Here is a 21781-nt window from a genome sequence, read left to right as displayed (position 1 = left end):
TTTTAAAAACGGTAATAAAAAAAAATTGAGAAAAAACGAATCTTGTAAACGATATGGACTAACTTAGCCGCTCGAGACAGTAGAGCGCGGGTTGCGGTTGTGTCATAAAGTGTGATGTTTTTGATGCAATGGTTCGTTGAGTTAATGGCTCTACATGTTTTGTCTGTTTCGGCGATTGGGTTCCGCCGATGATATTTAGGAGATGTATTCAATTTAACATTTGATGTGATTTGATTTTTAATAGAGTTTTAGATGATTTTAATAAGTTGCAGAGATTTAGGTGATTTTTGTCAAACTACTCTAGAATATCAATTAAAACAATGGAATTTGAGTTTTAATTTTTTTAACTAAGAAACTCCACACAAACATTCTAAAATCACTTCAAAACTTTAAAACTCCACAATTTAAAATATTTTCAATAACAGTAGATTTCAGAGTAGTTCACGAAATGTCAAGTTCAATAACAGTGAATTTTAAATGAGTTTTTAAAATTCATGTTTGAATAACAGTAGATTTGTTATTTTAATACAAATTACCTGAAACTCTTGGTTGAATACACCCTCCTTAATGTTTTCGAGTTGCGACGCCTTTGTGGGCCCCCTCCAACCTTCGCTGCTTCCCGCGATTTAAATTAATTATTTTCTATTTTTGTTTTCTCTCTAACCGATAGTATGATTACTTACTAATTAAACACATGTCTTTGTGTTTTCTTGTAGTATAATAAGGTATGGAAAAATCTTTTGTTTAGTTATTTTATAAAGATACAGTTATGACTTATAACTGAAGCTAGAATTAAGAATTAGTACGTTATTTATTAATATTTTGATTAAACTTCAATTTGTAGGAAAAAGATGAATTATTATTGATTAATACTTTACTAGTTTCAAGTTTAATATTCTAGCTTGTAATCTTTGTTCTATTTTTTATACTGGATTTAAATATCGATATTGATAATATAGTAATGATAGTAACATAAACCACTAACGTTGTAATTTTTTCTTTCTTAGTTATTAATTTATTATAGTGCATCCTTCAGGTCAATATATTCTTCTTACAAGTTCATATAAACTTAAACATTTTTAATTGAGTTTAGCTCAAAAACAATAAAAAGACAACACCCTGATTAGTGATCTTACATGATCTTACATGGACTCATATGATCACCATGTCAAAGATCATAGATGTGTGTGAACTTTTTTAAAAAACATTATTCTGAGTACTTTAATGTTAAGTAGCTAGTACTTAGTGTCAAATAACTATGGATAAATATATCAAGTCAAACCCACAATGCACCAGCCCTCTTAAGCATAGGGATCAATGAGCCGTTAAGATGAAGACTCATGACCTCGTTTGCTCCACCAACTAACTCTCCTCCGATAAAAACTGCTGGAACCGCTGGGCTACACCCAAGCCGCAACAAGGCCTGCTCAATTTCCCTCCCTCTTGATACCTCATCTAGCTCATAAACGGCTGGATTCGCTCCGAAATCGCAGAGCAATGTCTTGACCGTGTGGGACATGCAACATAAGCTTTTGCTGTATATCACCACTGGTCTCTCCAGAACCATCTCTGTTATCATATCCATTGCTAGTTTTTGTTTCTTTATTTTACTTTTGAAATAGGTTTATGATTATGAATCAATATCTATGTATTTTACGGTTGAAGAGAAAATATCAAACTGATTTTTAAAAGGTTTAAGGGAAAATAATGAAACTCTTGATTCGACTCGAAGAATAAGGTTTTGTGAGAATGTTGTATGTGGATATGAAATTGGTGGGAAGTCTTTGTTTATATAGAGGCAGTGAATACGATGATTATTGGATCAGATCGGACTAGATGTTTGGATTTTGTTTCTAACAATATCGTGTCCGAAAGCGACATAGGTTCAATTTTATTTTGGATCACATAATGCAAGTATTGAGAATCTAATGATTTCCAAAAGTTTATATTTCTTTTGGTTCCCATATATATATGGCTAAAAGATGAGAATGTCCTTAGATGGTACGGTTCCATAAAGCGATCTATAAATCAATATCAATTAAGATAAAACAATCACAAATCATTAATTAAAAAAACTAAGAATCTGATTACATTATTCTCTGTTATAGCCTAATACAAGTTTTTGTGGCTCAACAATGTAAAAGAATGTTTATTGAGTGTAGGGAACCTCAAGGATTGACATCGGAATAATCGCCGATTTCGTTGCTACATACCTCTCGTGTATGTGTGTCGCGCTCTTATATATGGAAACCTACGTGAGTTAAAGTACAATTGGGTCGAACTAGACAGAGCCAATGGACCTGTGCATTAATAAGTACCAGCTAATTAATAAAAAAAGCTAAACAAAACATGCATATCAATCCGGCATTGTGATCATCCTACCTAATGGCAGTAGTACAGTACAATTAGTCAGTTCATGTTTAACTCTACTTCATGCAACCTCGGATTTCGCCTTAACATATTCACGGGATTTGATTTTAGACTTTGCGACTTAAATTAGTGACTTAGTTAGTGTAAACAATTATTCCAAGGCTTTAGTTTTTTTTTTAACTAATTCCAAGGCTTTAGTTAAGCTGTTTTTTTTTTGCATTTATAAATCTATGTTAACCTCTTTCTCGAGTAAAAAAATGGAATATGTAAGGCTTATCAAAGAGGCATCTTATGAGTTGGAGAAGTAATCGGAAATAAGGTCTCTTTTTCTTCAGGGCACGTCCCCTTCTTTCTTCTACGTGAGGATTATATTCTCGACTCGCCATTAATTTCCACATTTCTCACCTAATTAAATGCTTATTTTGTAGCAGTTATAAGCTAAGAGATAAAGAAATTGACTCTATATATGAGCTAAGCACTTAATTCGCTTTCATGGTGGCCAACGAATTTTAGGGACAACGAATCGAGAATACGTATGAAAGTAAAAGCAAATACTTATATGTATGTTGATATGGGCATGTCCTCGAGGTCCCGCCGTTCCGGCCCGTAATTCAATTAATAGTTGATCCCCATGCAACATCCGGTGTAATTGGTTTCCATCATTCGTTTAGAAATATATATAGATTCACCGAACATGGTTTATTAATTAATATACCTAAAACCCAATCTAAATGTGTTTCTATAATATTGTTCAGCATGTTCTTGCACATAAAACACCATATATATGGATATAAATTAGGAATCAGTGGTTTGGAACTTGGGAGGTGCTGATGACTATCCAATAAATAAATTAAGGATCTTTTACAAACTAAAGATGCTCCTTTCCAGACTTGCTTACGCATACAGATAAATAAATATATTATATATAGAGCGAGATATCGATCGTATATATAAGTCAGAATACGAAAATTAATAGATTCGCTGATGGTTGCATGTACGACTCTTGGACCTCACAGTTTGGCCTGCTCGAAGGCCAATGGCCACATCATTTGGGTTCATGCATGCATGTTGGAATCCCTTCAATTTTTTTTCTTTTCCCTTTTAATTTTTGCAAAAAGTAGCACACGTATTCTCTATACATAACTTATACGAACACTTTCCGAATTGTTTAACTCTTAGAGATATATGATTACGTACTAAACTTTTTGGTTTAAAATAGACTATCTATGAATTAAGTGTAAAAGGACCAAAAATCATTGGTAGCGCACAAATATAAACAGCTGAGTTAATTGTTAAGATTTGCCAAGTTACGCTGCTGCATTAGTACATGCGCCACAGGATAAGATTACTAATAAATTATAAAAGCAGGAAAAGAATACTAACTTTCATTTTACCAAAAAAATAAAGAATATTAACTTTCTACACTAAAAGTACAAGATATATCAAAGGTGTTATTACTCGTTCTCCAAATGTATATTTTTATATTTTTCTCTAAAATAAAAATTTCTATTATAAAAATAGATTTACTCGAATGTATGTTTCTATAATAGAGTATCTCGGAGATGAAAATATCATATCTCACCGTGTTCTCTGACTCTAAAAATCTTGTGGCACTTCTCAAAAAGCAGGGACATGATGTGGGGTTACAAGGAGTGCTTCATGACATTCGAGTCTTGGCTCGTTCCTTGGACTCTATCTCTTTTCATTTTATTTTCCGTTTATCTAATATTGATGATGATACTCTAGCAAAATCTGTCTTGTTTAATTTCTCTGATTCTGCACCTGCTGTAGAATGACAGTCTTCTTTTAAGTTTTATATGAATGGTTTGCTCAAAAAAAAAAGAACTCTATTATATAGACATACATTATAACAAATTCATCTATATAATAGAAATTATCTATTTTATGCAAAAATATAGAAATGAAAATAAATGTGGGTTAGAGATGGTCTGAATGTTAAAGAGTTTATAATCTATATATACTCAATAAGTGGCGCTGTTTCATTTTTTAAATTACATGTATGCATGCCATACTTATGGTTTTAAATATTTTTATAGTAATATAAACCTGGCAGATTAAGTTATAGCTAGTCAATTAAGTTAATAATGCAATGTCGATGCTGATAGTAAAATCGCGAGGACGGGTCGTGGCGTCACATCTAACTATATGTACGGCTGTCCGTATAACTTGTGTGGCTGCAACTTGCAACTCAAGTTGCATTCATCTATCGAAATTTAATATATCTTAAGAAAATAAAGCTCTTTTTCAGTTAGAAAAGAGAGATGCTAAGTTTTTTTCACACATTTTCGTTTATTGGTGTATTTATCTATAGTTTATTGGTGTATTTATCTATCTATATAACATTATAACTACGTGGAGGAATGAAATTGATCCAAAAAATAAAGTTGAGATTGATAAAGACGAATGTGGCGTCAGCAAAAAATGCTTAAATCCGCGACCGAGAATTGCGTGCTCCCACAAACGATTCCGAACCATATTCCCTCTTTTATTTCATGCCCCATACTAAATTTTCGATTTTTTCAAATGAGGAATAAAAAAATGCAAAAATTCGTTGGCTCCTAAGATATATAAAATATAGTGTTGGCTATAAAGTCATCCCAAAGGGCAATATCAGCATTTTTCTCATTTTATAAATAAATAAATAAATAAATAAATATATATAATATATCGACATGGGAATACGTATTATATTTATATTTATCATATGTACCTTTTTGGACTGAAGGCATTCATATTATTACAGATTTAGCTAAAAACAGTAGTTATTAATTGTAAGTTGCTAATAGCTATATTAGCTAGGTAGATAAACAAAACTATACGAATCATACAGTATTTCAAATCTTTTTCCTAGAACTTATGTTCCTAGAATTTCAAACTTATGTCCCTAGAACTTAATTATTTTGGTGCGCAACAAAATAGCAAACTTTTTCACCATATGAGCATATATATTTGTCCTCTTCCATCGTTCCACATCCGCTGCATATATATGGAGGTAACATAACATAACGAGCGAACCAACGCGTGTTGGCCTAGTGGTAAAGAAACTCCGGCTGGAGTGCCTGCCCTGGATTCGATCCGCGTTGGCCACGAAAAAATTTACATGGGCTTTCTCGCCTTTCAGACCACTTCGCGTAACCAGAGGCCCTTAAGTGAAGGTTTAAAAATTCCTGTAATGGTATGGGCATAAGCCCGGTGGGCTAGTTGATCACGCTTAGTGATCGGATACTGGGTTATCAAAAAAAAACATAACGAGCGTCGTGCCATATTTGTCTGTAAGATTCAAACCCTATATATACATACCATGAACGTGCTTTGCACTTTTGAACCAACTCCAGCATTTGCTTCCTTGAACTATATATTTCTTTGCGTTTATATTATTGTTTGCGTTTTAGTAATATTATAATATGTTTATCAACATGGAGACGCAAAGAAAAGAATCAGTAAATTGGCTTTCATCGGCTCTTTCTGTGTGTTGACTTCCATCTCCTTTTTTCCTGAAAGATTTTCTTTTAATTTCGTGTTCTGGCAACTATCTCTTTATTAAACCATATCCTTGTATATACATCATTGTATAAGGCCTTTGCTTAAAGAAAGAACAATCTTACAAGGCCTTGTCAAAACTGCTTGATAAAAGATAACGGCCCTTACAACCCAACAAGTGTATATAGATTGCACTTGGAAAATTAAAACCATAGGAAATACGACACATTCCTGATTCCCCTACCTACAATCTTAAAAGGCACAACACACTGATTCGTTGAGTTTTTATGACGGTTTGAGACGCATATGCCCCCCACATGTGACCATATCGAAATGTTCGTAAGCTATTCGATTGCTTTTAAAGAACCCAAAATTCACCTTCTACAATATCACAATTCATTCAGTAAAGAAAAAAAAAATATCACAATTCACACAGATATTGTTATTGAAAACGAGAATAACCAGTGTTCAGATCAACTAACTGATGGAGTACCTGTTTTGGTGGTTTGATATTGCATTGTCATGAACAGTGGAATCATTAAATTAAGCGAATCCCTCCTTCCATTAGTAATGGGTTACGTGTAACGTAACAATACGCTTGAATTAATTCGGTCCCGTTTCCTTTTTAATATCTTACGTGATATTTAGGAAACTCTTTATTTTATTTGTTTGCCCGACCAAGTTCTTTCAAGAAAGGAAAGAAAGAAAGAAAGATAATTAATTCTGTCGACATATGCTTTTTAATCAAGTCCGCTCAATAATCACATTTAGTGATGTACCCTTGTGTAGTAATAGTCTGAAAAGTTATGGTTATTACTCTAGGTTTGGTCATATTCACAATTTCGCATTATGTAAAAAGGAGAATTCTAGTTAAATTCTCTAACGATGACAACTATATTTATTACTATATAACAGTTTTTTTCGGATAGAGTGTTATTAAATAATTTAGAGATGGATTCTTCTGTATTAATGAATTTATCAGATTAGCGTATGTAATCAGACTTGTCCATTAACCTGAGCAAGAAAAAAAATACAAATCCAACCACCGAATTTGTATTATACAACTGATGTATTGAAAGTTTTTGTTTATTTATTTCTAAGTAAAGTTTAAGCACACGTTAGCGAGTTTTGCTTAACAATCATTGACTACACTTACTTGTTCCACGTGTCATGTGATGAGAGGGTCGACGGTGGTTCGTTTATAAAATGAGGCGGCCTCTTCATCACGTAACGAGTCCATAATGCTTCTCCGACAACAGAGGCAATTATCCACAACGCTCATGTGCATTGTCTGTTAAGAAACTCTTATTAATTATCTGTTAAACAGCCACATGGAGAATATGATGTGACGAGAAGCAGCTGAATGATGATCATTCCCCCCCCCCCCCCATTCCCCCCACTCCCCCACGCTGCTTACCAATTTGGTTTTCCTTAATCCAGTCCGCAGACATATTCCTTAATAATAGTTTTATATTTACATGTATTTAATTGTTTTATTGATTATGTTCCTTATAGATTATAGATTTTAGTATTCGTTGTGAAGAGTGGCACTGCCACATGCAAAAAAAAGTTATGATACATTGACATTCATACAATATAACTCATTGACATCCAGAGCAATATTTCATTATTTCCACAGATTTGTCACACAGAGAATACGGATGTTGACTCTGAAAATAACACAATTCCATGGACCGAAATAAATTAGAAGAAAGCGATTTGGAAGTATGTAAAATTGGGATTGCCTACAAAGCCTTTAACCGGAGGAATATATATTAAAGGGATGCTATTCTTCTAGTTCTAATATAGTGTTAGCCTAGTGATATATATGATTTAACAGTTTTTAGTATAAGTAGTATTATCAATCTATATAAATGTTTCAAAAAAAATTATCAATCTATATAATATATAAGTCAGAGATGTAACGTAAAGATTAAAAAAAAATCTCGAAAATGACAAGCTTGTTAGTTAAATTATTTGACGATGACACAATGTCTTCTACCTTCAAAGTCTGATTTGCTGGATTTGACTACCACGGTACCACCACTAATCTACATTTAGACGTTGATACTTTTAGATATGCAGTGATTGTATAAATTATAAGACGGGGAAGAGTCATAAATAAGCTGGATGAATAAATGTGGCCCTAATGTGACTCGTGAGTCAACTTGTTTGATGTTTCTTTTAAGCCGGCATTTAAAATTAGACCTTTTCCTTTTCTAGAAAACTCGCTTTGTAATTTGAAATAAACCAAAAAATAGAGCTCGTAATCATATTTAAAGTTGCTAGACGTTATAATTTGACCTAACGACTTATTTCAGAGACGACAAGATTTTTGTTATACTTTTATGTCAGTTTTATATTGGGTTATTATTATCTGTAAACAGTTGTTTAACACTAGATTCTACTAATCAAAATCTATATATATATGATTACACAAAATCAGTAATACTTAAAACCAAAAAAAAATCAGTAGTACTTCTTATAATTAATTTAAGAAAAAGTAAAGTATTCTTTATTTGATATATATTTCTGGCTTTTTAACAAACAAATGATTACACAAATATAGTAAAGTTATTTCGAACAAAAAATAAAAATAAAGTTCAAATTATATGACCAAATACTAATGTTTGTTCTGTTTTCTCGTACTTCATTACTGAAGATTATGTGAACTTTGAATCAATTAATAGTCCATCGATATATTGATACTAGCTATAAGCCTATAAGGTACTCCAGTTTGGTTGCCGTTAACTTGGGAGTATAATTTATCATTAGTGGTAAGTTGATAGGAAGAGAAAGGTTTGAAATATGGTGTAAATCCATATGTGTTGGTTTCGATTCTTGGCGTGGACTAACTTGTCACTGTTTGACTAGATAATTTGTTTTCATAAATCTTATTTAGTGAATTCACTCGTTCAGTATTGAATTACTCGTCGATACCGGTCACTAATGAGTTAATTAGACATTGGTACATACATCTTTAGCTTAACAAAAAAGCTGATGAATAATTTGGATGTTTAAAAGAAACTACAATACTTATAACCTAATCGTAATGGTATAATACTACAATACTTTTGTGTATTCAAATAAAAGAAGGCGTGGGCTTGAGAATATTGCTCACAAAGTATGAAGGCATATCCTAGATGTGGGACCTACTTTCCGACCATGATGATTCGTCTTTCTCTCACGACGCCGTTAATTTAGCCTCAGAGTGTAACTAGTTTATTATGTTTCTTTAGTGCACTAATCTAGTTATAGAAGATTGTGTTTTGTTTCAAAACAATTTTTTTTTTTTTGACGACGGTCATTCTATTGTTTCAAAACAAATTAATAAATCGAGTTAACACAGCTGTTTGCATATAGTATATTTAGGGAAATGGAAATATTAAGGGTTATGTAAGTTAAACTCAGTAGCTATGTATCAATGTATGTATGCTACAGAGTGAAGCCAAAAAAAAAGTTTATGGCATATAATTATAAGCTCGGATTCATACCCTTCAGTTTTAGCATCTGTTTTAACTTTCTACCAAATGATTCCCAAGCTGTATGTAATTAGATAAGAGATACGAAGGTAATATTAAGTTATTTTTATAATTGATGAAGATAATGAACGCAAGGTCTACATACTATATCAGTAAACCATTTGTAAACCAAAAGATCAACAGAATCAACTATTATGGCAATTGTCAACCAATAGTAAACCGTATAGTTATAGAAACTACAACGATTTCGGCTGAAGAAATCAACACACAGAAGAGAACAAAATCGTGTGAAAGGAACTCGAACCATTTTAATCAACATACATGCACAAACGAGACAAAACAAAGAACAATTAAACAATCACACCAAAATGCATATGGATATTACTATATTTGTATATACACATAATAGTTTTTGATAAATAAAATATAATATTCCTTAGTGGCCAACTATATCCTCTCGTTATATATTTGAACTTTATGATACACTCTGACCAAAATAAATTCACGATATATTATAATATAATAATTTAATCTATTCTAAGAGACAAGTAACTTAATGCCAAAAAAATAAAATATCATTAGAAATAGATTTATAACTAATCATAAAATAGTCTAATTACGTTTGAACAATATCCACTATAATATGGTGGTTAATGTTTAAATTGTCAAATTGTGACTACGCTGTTCTATTAGTATTTGGTTTATATATATCTTACTAATCTCATAACACACAATTAATCTTCATTAGCATGTTTTTTGTTTTGTTTATGTTTTTCCAAGTAAGGTATTAAAGTATACTGTACAAATGAAGCAAAAGGGTTAAGCAGAGAGGAGATATGGATTACGTAACCCCCATTAATCTCAAAATTTAAACGGATAATGATTCCCTCTAATTTCATCTTTAACTTTAATAAAAAGATTATCCCTTCTTCGGCTCATGATTTTATTAAATGTTTGTAATAAAAATTTCATGTCTTTTTAATTTGTGTTTTGTTTCTAATTGTGTTCCTTTACCTTCCCTTCCTTCTCTTCTCTCGCGTATAGCACCCACATCCCAAAAAGAAAAAAAAAGTTTCCTCGATTAGTTGATCTGCCGCCTGGTCTCAACATCTCTCTCCAAAGATCTCGAGTTAGAGAGAGAGAGAGATGCATTGAAGAAAAGTCTGAGTCTTTCCTTCCGTCTCTAGTTCACACAGTAAAAAAAAAAGAAACCTCGAGATGTGTTGAGAGCTTATCATTGTTGGGATTCTCCGGTTGATTGATTTTGTCGGTAGGGTATCTTTTGAATTTTCGAGGACTTAAAAAGCTTTTGGAGATGAGTGGGTGTTTGCCTTGCTTTGGATCTTCGGCTAAAGACGCTTCTACCAAAGATTCGGTGAAGAAAGAAGCTTCTTCAGCTAAAGCTAAAGACGGCTCTGTTACTCAGTCTCACCATGTCAGCTTAGGTGACCGACCATTCTTTTTTTTTTTTCATTTGCATAACTTTTTAAGATCTGTTGAGTTTTCGTGTCTTTAGATCGATTTTAAGCTTCTGGGTTCTCTTAAAGTTTGTACCTTTGGTGATGTTTCTGATCTAAATAAGCTTCACGGCCTCTGTTTCATGAGATCTGGTGTGTTTTATGAGCTTTGGTTATAATTGTGATACATTTTTAGCTCCAAATTGTGGTTTTTTTTTGTGAATGGGTTATTACAGTTTCGGTTTAGTTCTCTCTTACATGGAGAATGCAATGAAGAGAATGGCAAAGTAGCTTGCAATAAAGGAATCATAAAAACGTTAGCTTTAGATAAGTTCAGATAAGGAAGTTATGTACTTGTAGACATTCACTAGTTCAATAGCTGAAATGAAGACATGTGAAAGTCTAATACTTTATCTTATTTGTAGACAAATCAAAGTCTCGAGGAGGTTCTGAACACAAGAAGGAGCTAACCGCTCCAAAAGAAGGGCCAACCGCTCATATCGCTGCACAAACGTTTACCTTCCGTGAGTTGGCTGCCGCCACTAAAAACTTCCGACCGGATTGTCTTCTTGGAGAAGGAGGTTTTGGACGTGTTTACAAGGGTCGTCTAGAGACTACAGGACAGGTGAACTTCTTTAAACCAATCAACAAATTAACCTTTTATGTTCTTGGTATCGAATTAATGATTGGATTTGATGTTTTTTTTTTGGCAGATTGTAGCAGTTAAACAGCTAGACCGAAACGGTCTACAAGGAAACAGAGAGTTTCTTGTTGAGGTTCTTATGCTGAGCCTTCTCCATCATACCAATCTTGTGAATCTCATTGGTTATTGCGCTGATGGTGACCAGCGTCTTCTTGTCTACGAGTATATGCCACTAGGATCCTTGGAGGATCATCTACACGGTAAGCAAATCAATACTTACTTCTCCTCTCTTTGACATGGAGATACGCTTATAATTAGTAATATATCACTATACCATATATGGAAACTATGGCATTGTATAGTGATATATTAGGAAAGTTTTTAGTTCTATGCGTTACCTGTGATTTAATTATAATCTGTGTTGTTTCAGATCTTCCACCGGATAAAGAGCCTCTAGACTGGAACACGAGGATGACAATAGCAGCAGGAGCAGCCAAAGGACTGGAGTATCTGCATGACAAGGCGAACCCGCCTGTGATCTACAGAGACTTGAAGTCGTCTAATATTCTTCTCGGCGATGGCTATCACCCAAAGTTATCAGATTTCGGGTTAGCTAAGTTAGGTCCTGTGGGTGACAAAACACACGTCTCAACCCGTGTGATGGGCACATATGGCTACTGTGCACCTGAATACGCCATGACGGGGCAACTCACGTTGAAGTCTGATGTTTATAGCTTTGGAGTCGTGTTTTTGGAGCTCATCACTGGTCGGAAAGCGATTGATAACGCTAGAGCACACGGAGAGCACAACCTCGTCGCATGGGTAACGTTAAAAAAAAAATCTCAACTTTGCATATAACTAAAAAGAGAAAGTCTCAACCTTTTTTGCTTTGGTTACACAGGCAAGGCCGTTGTTCAAAGACCGAAGGAAGTTTCCAAAGATGGCGGATCCATCGCTGCAAGGGAGGTATCCAATGCGCGGTCTCTATCAAGCGCTTGCGGTTGCAGCAATGTGTTTACAGGAACAAGCAGCGACGAGACCGCTGATCGGGGACGTGGTGACAGCTCTAACTTACTTAGCTTCTCAGACGTTTGATCCTAATGCTGCAAGCAGTCAGAACAGTAGAAGCGGCGGTGGCGGTGGCCCGCCGCCATTTATCAGGACGAGGGATGAAAGGAGAAGCATGGGGGGAGATGGGAGTAGCTTGGATAGTCCTGCGGAGACACGGAGCAGGTTAGGGTCACCAGCGACTCACAACAAGAACTCTCCGGATTACAGAAGAAGGGATATGGTGAGGGAAGTAGTGAATGCTGCGGGATCAGAGGCAGGGAGCGAGAATGGAGGAGGATCGGGGAGGAAATGGGGATTAAGTGATGTGGAAGGGACGGAGTCACAGAGAGGGAGTCCGGCGAGTGTTGGGAGGGGAACGAGAGGGACTCCGAGGAACAGGGATTTAGATAGAGAGAGAGCTGTGGCGGAGGCAAAGGTGTGGGGAGAGAATTGGAGGGAGAGGAAAAGAGGTATCAATGGACCTGGCAGCTTTGATAGTTCAAATGACTGAGGAAGGGAATATGATTAAAAAAGCTTTGTATGTTGTTTGAAAAGATTTAGATGAATTGTCTTTATGGGAAGAGGCGAAGGGAGGGGCTTCTTATGAAACATTTGTTGAGTCTGGTCGGGTCGGGTCGGTCAGTTGTCAGATTTGATGTCTGAGTCAGAAGAAAGACTCTTCAATATCGTGGTTGAAGCTCAAGAACATGATGCGAGATTGGGGCAACTTAGGAGGGGATGAAAAAGGGTTTTTTTTTTCAAGTCGTTTTGGTTTCTTTTTTTAAACGGGTTGTTGTATATGTAATATGGGAGGGAGAATTTGAGTCGATTCTGATGTTGTACTATTTTTACTGTATCATGTGTTCTGTTCTGTCTTTGGATTCGAGTCTACCAAAAAGAGAGAAAAGTCAGTCTTACCATCTCTTAAGCCAGCTACTAAGTTCTTCCCTAGTTCTAAACAGAGAAGAGACCTACGCTCTGTGTTCTGTACGAATCCAACCACAATAACAGATTTTGAGATGTAACTTTTAATAGAACTGCTAAAGTTAGGAATGTGTTACACATATAATGATTTCTACGAAGGTAAAAGAGAAAGTAGGATCAAAGATAGTCAAGATAATGAGGGTTGTGAATACAAAATGTTAGATCGGCCTTTGTCACAGCTAAACCAATTCTCTGATTTGTAATCATACCTAGCTAATATGCATAGCCGAATGATCCATGCACGCTCTTCTTATTTCCTACGTTTTCCCTGTAGATGCATATGAAGTTTTTTGAGTTAGGATCAGAAACTACACATGACTTATGCTTATCTAACGCATTGTCTGATTTGCATCAGTTAGCCAGCAAAATAAACAAGTCTACATTACTGTAAACGATTTGCTTACCGAAGCCACAAAATCATCCATTGACAGCTGCTTTCGTTTCTTCACGAATGTAGGGCTCTCGTTTGCTTGACTACTCGAAGCTCGCTTTGAAGGTGTTGCACCCTGAAACAATTTATAATGCATATCATCAAAACAACAATCCCATGGCGTTTCTTACCAATAACCAAACAATAATGCATGAATATGAACTCTTAAGACGTTTCTTTCAAGCCTCACCTTTGCAAGCTTCTTCTCTCTACGGGCTCGCCTCTCTGCCTCATCATACTCTTGGTTCTCTTTCTCGATCAGCCGGATCAGTGTATCGCATCTCCTGGCCAGTTCTTGACTTGAACGGGATTTTACAAACCAGTCAAAGCTAAACAACGGGGATGTCTTAAAAGCAGTCTTTAGTTCATCCCAGTTACCATACCCAAGCTTATGGACCATGCATACCTGTTAATCACAAAATTCCACGGGTCAATGTCATCCAAAATCTCAACCCAAAAATATAGAGAGGATTAAACAGATATCAGACCATGAAACGGTCACACTCTTCATTGTACAGCTTCCCTTTGTTCTGACCATACTGAATCTTCAGTTCCAGCCACGGGTTCCTGTAGCGGTCCAGTTTCTTCCCAATCCCTTTCATGATTTCATCTTTCCTAGAGATTCTTCCTTCCCCTTTCTCAATATTCTTGATGATTCTATCGTAATCTACAAAGTTTAGAAGGTCAGAGGTAAATCTCACATAGCATAAGATTCATCTGGGACGCAAGATATTACTACAGAAACTCGAAAACTTACTTAACAATATAAACCAACTTACCATTCAGCTCCTTGTATCGCTCTTTGAAAACTTGAGCATATCGTTCAACCTCTTCGTCTGTTTTTCCTTCCATCTCAGATGCAATACTTGCTATATCATTCCGGCCATATTTCTCACATGCTCTAATGAAGGTATTGAAGTCTCTTTTGCTCCATGTTGGGAAACCCTGAGAAAAAAAAAATCAAACATATTATACAAAAAGCTCATCAGTAAAAATGCTAAGCCACTGGAAAGCCAAATGGATTAACTTGCCTCTTCCAACAATTCCTCTTTTTCTTCCACTTCTTCAGCAGTTAATGGATCTCCAACTTCTGAAAAAGTAATTCTTAATCAGTGGTAGGTTCAGTGGAGTCATGTAAGAATAGAGGAAACAGACTGAAAAACAAGCGTGACCTTCAGGTTCATCACCTTCAACTGTGTCTTTCATCTGAGTTTTCTGATGTGTTTGCTGAAATCAAAACGAAATAAGATGCTATTACACCATAGAATTAAAACTAAAAATGGCATAAATGAAACGATAAGTCGATAGATTCTCAAACCCCACCATAAGGTGTCGCACTTCCTTTTCATACAGCTCGTTCAGTCTCTGTGTGTTAAAGAACTGGAAATCATGCCTGCGGGATGGAAGAGAAAATTAGATATATCTAGGATAAAAATATCATCCAGGAAAAACATTAAGTATCTAACCCAGGAAAATGGTACTTACAAATGGGGCATGCGTGGAATTCTAGGCTCTTTGGGTTTAGCTGGAGCACCTTGTCGTAATGTTTGCTTGTAGTACTCATTTTCAGAGTAGCTGAAGGGTGGGTACATAAAAGTAAGTATTTGAGGTTGGATGTTGTTGAGGAAGACATAATAGATCACGTAACAAAAAAAGAAGAAGTAATATTTACTTGCGCTTTCTTTCTCTTTTTGGTGGATCATTCCAATTCTCACTCACAATCTTCTTAAAATCCAACTTGTTCTCATCCTACCAAACAATAAAGATATGAATTTAGTAAAAGGATTATTCAAAATAGTGCAGGTGCGTAAGCACAGTATGCAAGAGTACCTTATTATCATCGTCAAAATCATAAAGGTCAGCAGCTGGGACAAACCGCAAATCACATTAGCCATGCAATTGAGTTACCATTAAAAATAACACATGAGATGCTTACCGTCATCCATTTTAAATTGTATTGCATCTTCAGTGAACTTCTTCATTTTCGCATCAAGTTCAGCAGTTGCCTCTTCTCCTTTGGCAATGATTCTTTCAATATCCTCATCCGTAATTGTGCTATCTTTAGAACTGAACACCATTTCAGCACCATATCTAACCATTTGGAGTAACTCATCCTTATTAACAGCTGAAAAGTATAAAAAAGAAACAAAACGATAAGAGACAATGCAAATCCATACAAGACGCGCCGATATATTTTACAACCTCAGAAGACAAACACTTACTTTTCTGTTCTGCCAATCGCCCTTGCTGAATTACCAGAGCATCAAGTGCCAATTTCTTGTAAGCTCTTTCAATCACTTTTTCCTCAATAGCATTCTGTAAAAAAAAAAAGAAAAAAAAAAGCATTCTGTAAATGGCAAATACAAAATTAGTTTTAGGTTCTGGATGCTTTTCATGCTTAATACACGTGTAGAATACTAACTTCTGTGCAGAACCGAAATACTTGAACTTCTTTCTTTTGACCAATCCTATGTGCACGATCTTGAGCTTGCAAGTCAACTTGGGGATTCCTGCCAGATTCCGCCCACCACATTAAGCAAGAAGAAAATACTCTTTCACTACAATAGACAAGAAAAAGCTTACCAGTCACTGTCATACAGGATCACAATATCTGCAGTAGCAAGATTGATACCAAGCCCTCCAGCTCTAGTGGATAACAAGAAAACAAATTTCTCACTTCCTGGCTTGTTGTAGGCTTCTATGGAAGCGTCTCGTTCGTCACCACCAGTATTTCCATCAATACGGCAGTACTGGTAACCACGATACATCATATAATCCTCAAGAATATCCAAAAGCCTTGTCATCTGATACAGATGAGCAAAAGCATTAGAATAAGAGAACAAGAAGAATAGCACTCAAACAAAGGAAACAAAGGAGGGAACCATTATTTGTTGTGTTAATTCCTACCTGAGAAAATATCAGAACCCTTGAATCGCGTTCCTTCAACTTAGGTAGCAATTTGTCTAAGAGAATCATCTTACCTGGAAACAAGAATCGCAACAGAAATTACTAAGACATTTGGCTACAGTATAAAATTTGAATGCAATTAATACCTGCATTTGTTACAAGGTGATCTCCTGTGGTATAGGGAGGGCCAGGCTCTGCACCCTGGAAGAGATAAGGGTGATTGCAGCATTTGCGCAATTGCATTGCTATGTTCAACAGACGTTTGCGTTCTCCACCACCATTAACCACTTCAAGATCTTTCTGCAGTAGCGCCTTGTAGTACTGTTTTTGCATCTGCGACAAGCCAACCTTAAGGATCGTCTCCTTTTTTGGAGGCAAGCCTTTCTCTACATCTGATTTTAACCTCCGAAGAAGAAATGGTCGGAGAACCTAAAAAGATAAGAGTCAGCGAAAAAAATAACAACTTAGAGAATAAAATCGATAATCACGAGTACATACCTTATGAAGCTGTTGAACAACTTCTTGCTGGTCATTTTCACCAGAAATTTGAAACCACTCATCAAAAGTCTCTGCTGAACTAAAAACCTCGGGCAGAAGAAAATTGAGAAGAGCCCACAATTCATGGAGATTATTCTGTATATAAGAAACAAATTTGAATATATCAAATGATAACAATATTATCTGAGACAGATAAAGTACAAAGGATATAAGAAGCATGTATAAAGAATGTACAGTCAAAACGACAATGTTCAAATAATCATGAAAAAGGTTGGCAAAATCATTCTGAATAGATTGAACAAATACCTGAAGGGGGGTTCCCGTGATAAGAAGCCGGTAATTGGTACTAAAAAGTCTCATCGTTTTTGAAAGAAGGGAATTCTCATTCTTGATTCGATGTGCTTCATCAATAATTATGTAACGCCAGCTAAACCGACGCAAGGATGTCTTCTCTTTGATAGCCATCTCAAAGCTTGTGACACAAACGTCGAATTTTCCCGCAACTAGCAGTTCATCACGGATATATCTCTGCATTGTTTAACGTATATTTCAGAATCCTAGCGAGCACACATCAATACAACCATGAAATGGCAAAGCATTTGTGACTTACCCTTTCCTCAGGATTACCAAGGAATTTCACAGCGCGCAGGACAGGACAAAATCGACGAATTTCATTCATCCAGTTACCAATGGTTGATTTTGGAGTAACAATCATATGAGGGCCATTAATTCCCTTGAATTCATGCAGGTAAGCGAGCAAAGAAATTGTTTGAAGTGTCTTCCCCAGACCCTAAACCATGGAACAAACATGAGGTAATGATTAGCATTCTGAGAAAATAGAGAGCTGAAAACCCTTAGCTTATACTTGGATATGCTGTAGTTTACTTTACCATTTCATCTGCAAGAATTCCATTTATGCCATTCTCATACAGCCGAATGAGCCAGTTTAACCCAGCCAATTGGTAATCTCTCATTTTCCCCTGAATACCTGTAACATAAGTATTACGAGGATCAGAACTCTAAAATTCAACCGAAATTACCCAGTAAACCTAGAAACTATGAGCTAGCCGCTGAGGTAATACATAAAACATGCGTCAGAGAAGTGAACCTAAGGTTTCATATCTTTTTCTAACTTCTGTTCAGTGGTTGCAATAAGACTTGTGCGGCATTATAGATAAAAAGAAGAGCAACATTCAAGTACTTACAGGACGGTTGTGTGAGCAATCTTGTGCCTCCAGATCCAGAAATACCACCTTCCTCTTCCTTTAAACACTCTTGATCTTCCTCTTCTTCAGTTAATTTGGAAGCATGACGACCCCTGAAGACAATAAGTAAGTCATGAGACTGTGTACTTATCATATTTCATGAAACGTCCAATGAATGACCATAATATATATTTTGAGATTATTTACAATGCAACACACCTTCCTTTCCCCTTCTTCTGAGACGAAGATGGATCACTTTTAGCAAAATGTGCAAATAACTCAGTTTGCTGCAGAAGATAAGTAAGTCTCCCTTTTCCTTTGTTGTTCTACATACATAAAACGATTGAGATTTTTCAATGCCTGGGGATGTAAAAGCCACAGAGCTCAAATTCTAACAATTTTTTTTACCATGTCTTTATCTATGGAAGCATTTTGGGAGTCCAAAATTTCCTGAATTTTCTGCTTCTTAATCTTCTGCATCTCTTTAAGTCTAGCCTTCTCACGTTTCCTGATTTCAGCTTTCTCGTCATCTTCTTCATCCTACAGATGCCAATTAAATCATGAAAAGAGTGATCAAATATCCTCAGGGAGTCACATGGATGTAGTATCCCAACGACGAAGACACAACTATTAAAGACCGCCCAGAAGTCGAAAAAAAATCAATAAAAGACATAAACACACCATTCGTTACAAAATCAGAGGAAATACCAAAGGAAACCCTAATCGTGGCTAAATTAAAAATTCAAATGAAATGCGAATCGAAAAGGGCGAACAGAGCTACCTCGTCGGCGTCATCTTCTACAGGGACAACCTCGTCGTCGGGGGCAACATCTTCCTCGACGGAGTCCGCCGAGCGAGCAACGGCCTGGAGCTCCTCGTCGTCTTCTTCCACATTGACCTGATCGTTAGCTTGCTCCTCCTCCTCCGACGACGAGTAACCCTCGTCTGAAGAAACTTCTCGCTTCGAAGCTCTCGCCATCGACACAACGCCTCTCCGAGATCCCTGATTTCGGCTGAGATCGATTTAACCCTGTTGATTCGAGAGAGATCAAATCTACGGCTTCAGATGTGTCACACGTTGCTTTTCGCGTTATAAATATATTTCCCGCCACCTTAGGAAGAGAGTTTCCGAGACTCCCGCTTTGGGCTTTTAGTTTACACTAATGGGCCAAAAGGCCCATGGATTAAACATTTAGGTCAAAAGGAGACAAATATAAAATTTAAGAAGGAAAGAGGTTCCATTATCCTGTGGGATTAAAGTATAAAACATATTTCAAATCAAATATGATTTTGAACCTAACCTAATAGTCTATATATATATTATATATCAATACTATTAATTTTGGAACATGTCCAATTAACAAATGTTGTGTTCAATTTAAAATTTCTAACAATATATCTCTTTTAAATATAACTGCATCAATAAATTATATCTATTCTTGCCAATATCTTTTTGGTCAACACGTATTTGGCTACTAAAATTAACTAAAGATGCTAATAGTTTTTCTTTTTTTGTAAACTAAGATGCTAATAGTTTTCCAAGTAAAATCTAATATAGAGCATAGTCATCTTCGTTACTTCTTATTCTAATATTTTTTGTTTGGTGTAATCTTATTTTGAATATTATTTGTAATAATTTTATTATTATAATTATATATGAAATCAAATCATGAAACTTTAATGAAATTTTATCTATTTAATTATTATTTGATTAATAAAAAATTGAAACTATACTGTTTTTTCTAAATATCTATTTACTATTAAAATACAAAATTAGTGTGTGAAATGGATATGGTAACTTTGTATAGTTCTACAATATCACTAATTTAATACAATTATCAAAATTCTTAGTAATAATTTGAAAAAGAGATATTCTATACAAGTATAATTACAAAGAAAAACACATCTATGCTTACAAATAAAAATACAAATCTAATATATTAATTCGGCAACATGACCTATGGAGGTAGGTTTGGTTTAATTATTTTAATAGAATAGATTAAAACATTTTATTAATCAACTAAAAAATATTGTACACAAATATGATTATAAAGACACATAAATATAATTAAAAATACACAAATATAAAAATTAAATTTTTAAAAAATGTTAAACAAAAAATATACCCGTCCTTCAAAATCTAGTATATATATATATAAAATAGAAGGTTTGACTCATTAACAAAATTACAGAAGGTGTACGCTATTCACGATCAAGGAGATAGAGCAAAACAATGGTCTGTTGTACGTGGTAAGTGGATCGGTGTTTCATTTTTTTTGTCTATGTGTGTTTTCGATGACTATTTGATATCTAATTGATATCTAATTGATATAATTCATGTATTTTAATTGAAACTGAATGGCAGGTCATGGAAGCAAACATTGTACGTGATCATCATGCACACACTCATGCTCTCGTCCTGTATTGCAGCCTTCTTGTACCTTAAACTCAACAAGATCCCTTTGGAATACCAATACACTCCGGGGTTATTTATCTTATTCTTCTACATCAATACGGCCTGTGCAGCAGTTGTGATACTCCGGGATCGGGATATGGATTCAGATTCGGATTCCTGGGACCTCCCATATGAATGCGAACCCTTGGATTTAGATTTCTTTCTAGCCGAATGTCTGAGTCATGGTTTCGGGCTGGCTTTCCGTGTCTTTCTCCTTTATATTATTTCTCCCAAGTTCGCACTTTATGTTGGAATACCCGCTGCAGTGTATTTCATAGTCTCTATAGTTTGTGTATGTCGTGTCGTCTCTCTCTAGATGATTTGCAATCAAACCAAAGTCGTCTACCACTTTAGCCATTTTTATTGATACAGCTTTTTCTTTTGGTTTTCGTTATATAAATCAAATCAGATTTTACAATGTTTTCTTAATATATTTTTTATTTTAGTCGAGTCAGATTAGTGTAAATATTTTTGAATTATTTGTCAACTTTTTTTCTTCTGAAAATATCACAATGATTGATTTATAAATGTATATATATAATAATTTAATATTATCAAAGTAAAGATAATGTAAATTTAACAACAAATATCAAAGCCAATGCGCAGCCCAGTATTACTACCATGAGTCACATTTAACAACAAATATCGAAACCATAATGCGCAACCCAGTATTACTATCAGGAGTACATGGATGTACTGCCATAATGCGCAACCCAATATTCTACTCAAGAAAAACCTTTGAACAATGTGGTTGCGATAGGCTTCTTTCTGTTTTAATCTTTGATCCATCTTGTTTTTT

General features: G+C 35.2%; 3 protein-coding genes across 4 annotated transcripts; 1 reads left to right on the top strand and 2 right to left on the bottom strand.

The window, feature by feature from the left end:
• Positions 1 to 1107: 1107 nt before the first annotated feature.
• Positions 1108 to 1754, bottom strand: LOC108816286 (monothiol glutaredoxin-S2). Its single transcript, XM_018588865.2, has one exon. It carries the CDS (start codon positions 1583 to 1585, stop codon positions 1277 to 1279), a length of 309 nt encoding a protein of 102 aa, XP_018444367.1. The 5' UTR covers positions 1586 to 1754; the 3' UTR covers positions 1108 to 1276.
• An 8600-nt stretch (positions 1755 to 10354) lies between these two features.
• LOC108833676 (serine/threonine-protein kinase PBL27) lies at positions 10355 to 13426 on the top strand. The gene is made up of 5 exons (XM_018607087.2): positions 10355 to 10798; positions 11236 to 11435; positions 11524 to 11713; positions 11884 to 12275; positions 12355 to 13426. Exons 1-5 carry the CDS (start codon positions 10669 to 10671, stop codon positions 13012 to 13014), a joined length of 1572 nt encoding a protein of 523 aa, XP_018462589.1. The 5' UTR covers positions 10355 to 10668; the 3' UTR covers positions 13015 to 13426.
• An 84-nt stretch (positions 13427 to 13510) lies between these two features.
• On the bottom strand, positions 13511 to 19606 carry LOC108817635 (ISWI chromatin-remodeling complex ATPase CHR17). 2 transcript variants are annotated; one of them, XM_018590374.2, is made up of 25 exons: positions 19309 to 19606; positions 18936 to 19067; positions 18747 to 18853; positions 18528 to 18640; positions 18213 to 18310; positions 17933 to 18112; positions 17629 to 17850; positions 17323 to 17457; positions 16971 to 17253; positions 16825 to 16898; positions 16501 to 16721; positions 16340 to 16427; positions 16140 to 16233; positions 15854 to 16042; positions 15748 to 15782; positions 15590 to 15666; positions 15403 to 15492; positions 15241 to 15310; positions 15090 to 15144; positions 14949 to 15007; positions 14697 to 14862; positions 14406 to 14584; positions 14108 to 14323; positions 13892 to 13993; positions 13511 to 13755 (listed from the first exon to the last, which is right to left on the bottom strand). In XM_018590374.2, the coding sequence occupies exons 1-25, from the start codon at positions 19504 to 19506 to the stop codon at positions 13738 to 13740; spliced, it is 3201 nt and encodes a 1066-aa protein (XP_018445876.2). In that variant the 5' UTR covers positions 19507 to 19606; the 3' UTR covers positions 13511 to 13737. The 2 variants fall into 2 exon arrangements, with proteins under 2 accessions (XP_018445876.2, XP_018445877.2); XM_018590375.2 differs by having other exon boundaries at positions 15105 to 15144.
• Positions 19607 to 21781: the final 2175 nt, after the last annotated feature.

The sequence above is a fragment of the Raphanus sativus genome, chromosome 7, assembly GCF_000801105.2.
Source record: "Raphanus sativus cultivar WK10039 chromosome 7, ASM80110v3, whole genome shotgun sequence".
Lineage (NCBI taxonomy): Eukaryota > Viridiplantae > Streptophyta > Magnoliopsida > Brassicales > Brassicaceae > Raphanus > Raphanus sativus.
The sequence above is the reverse complement of the archived record's forward strand: the minus strand, read 5'-3'. Positions and strand labels throughout refer to the sequence as shown.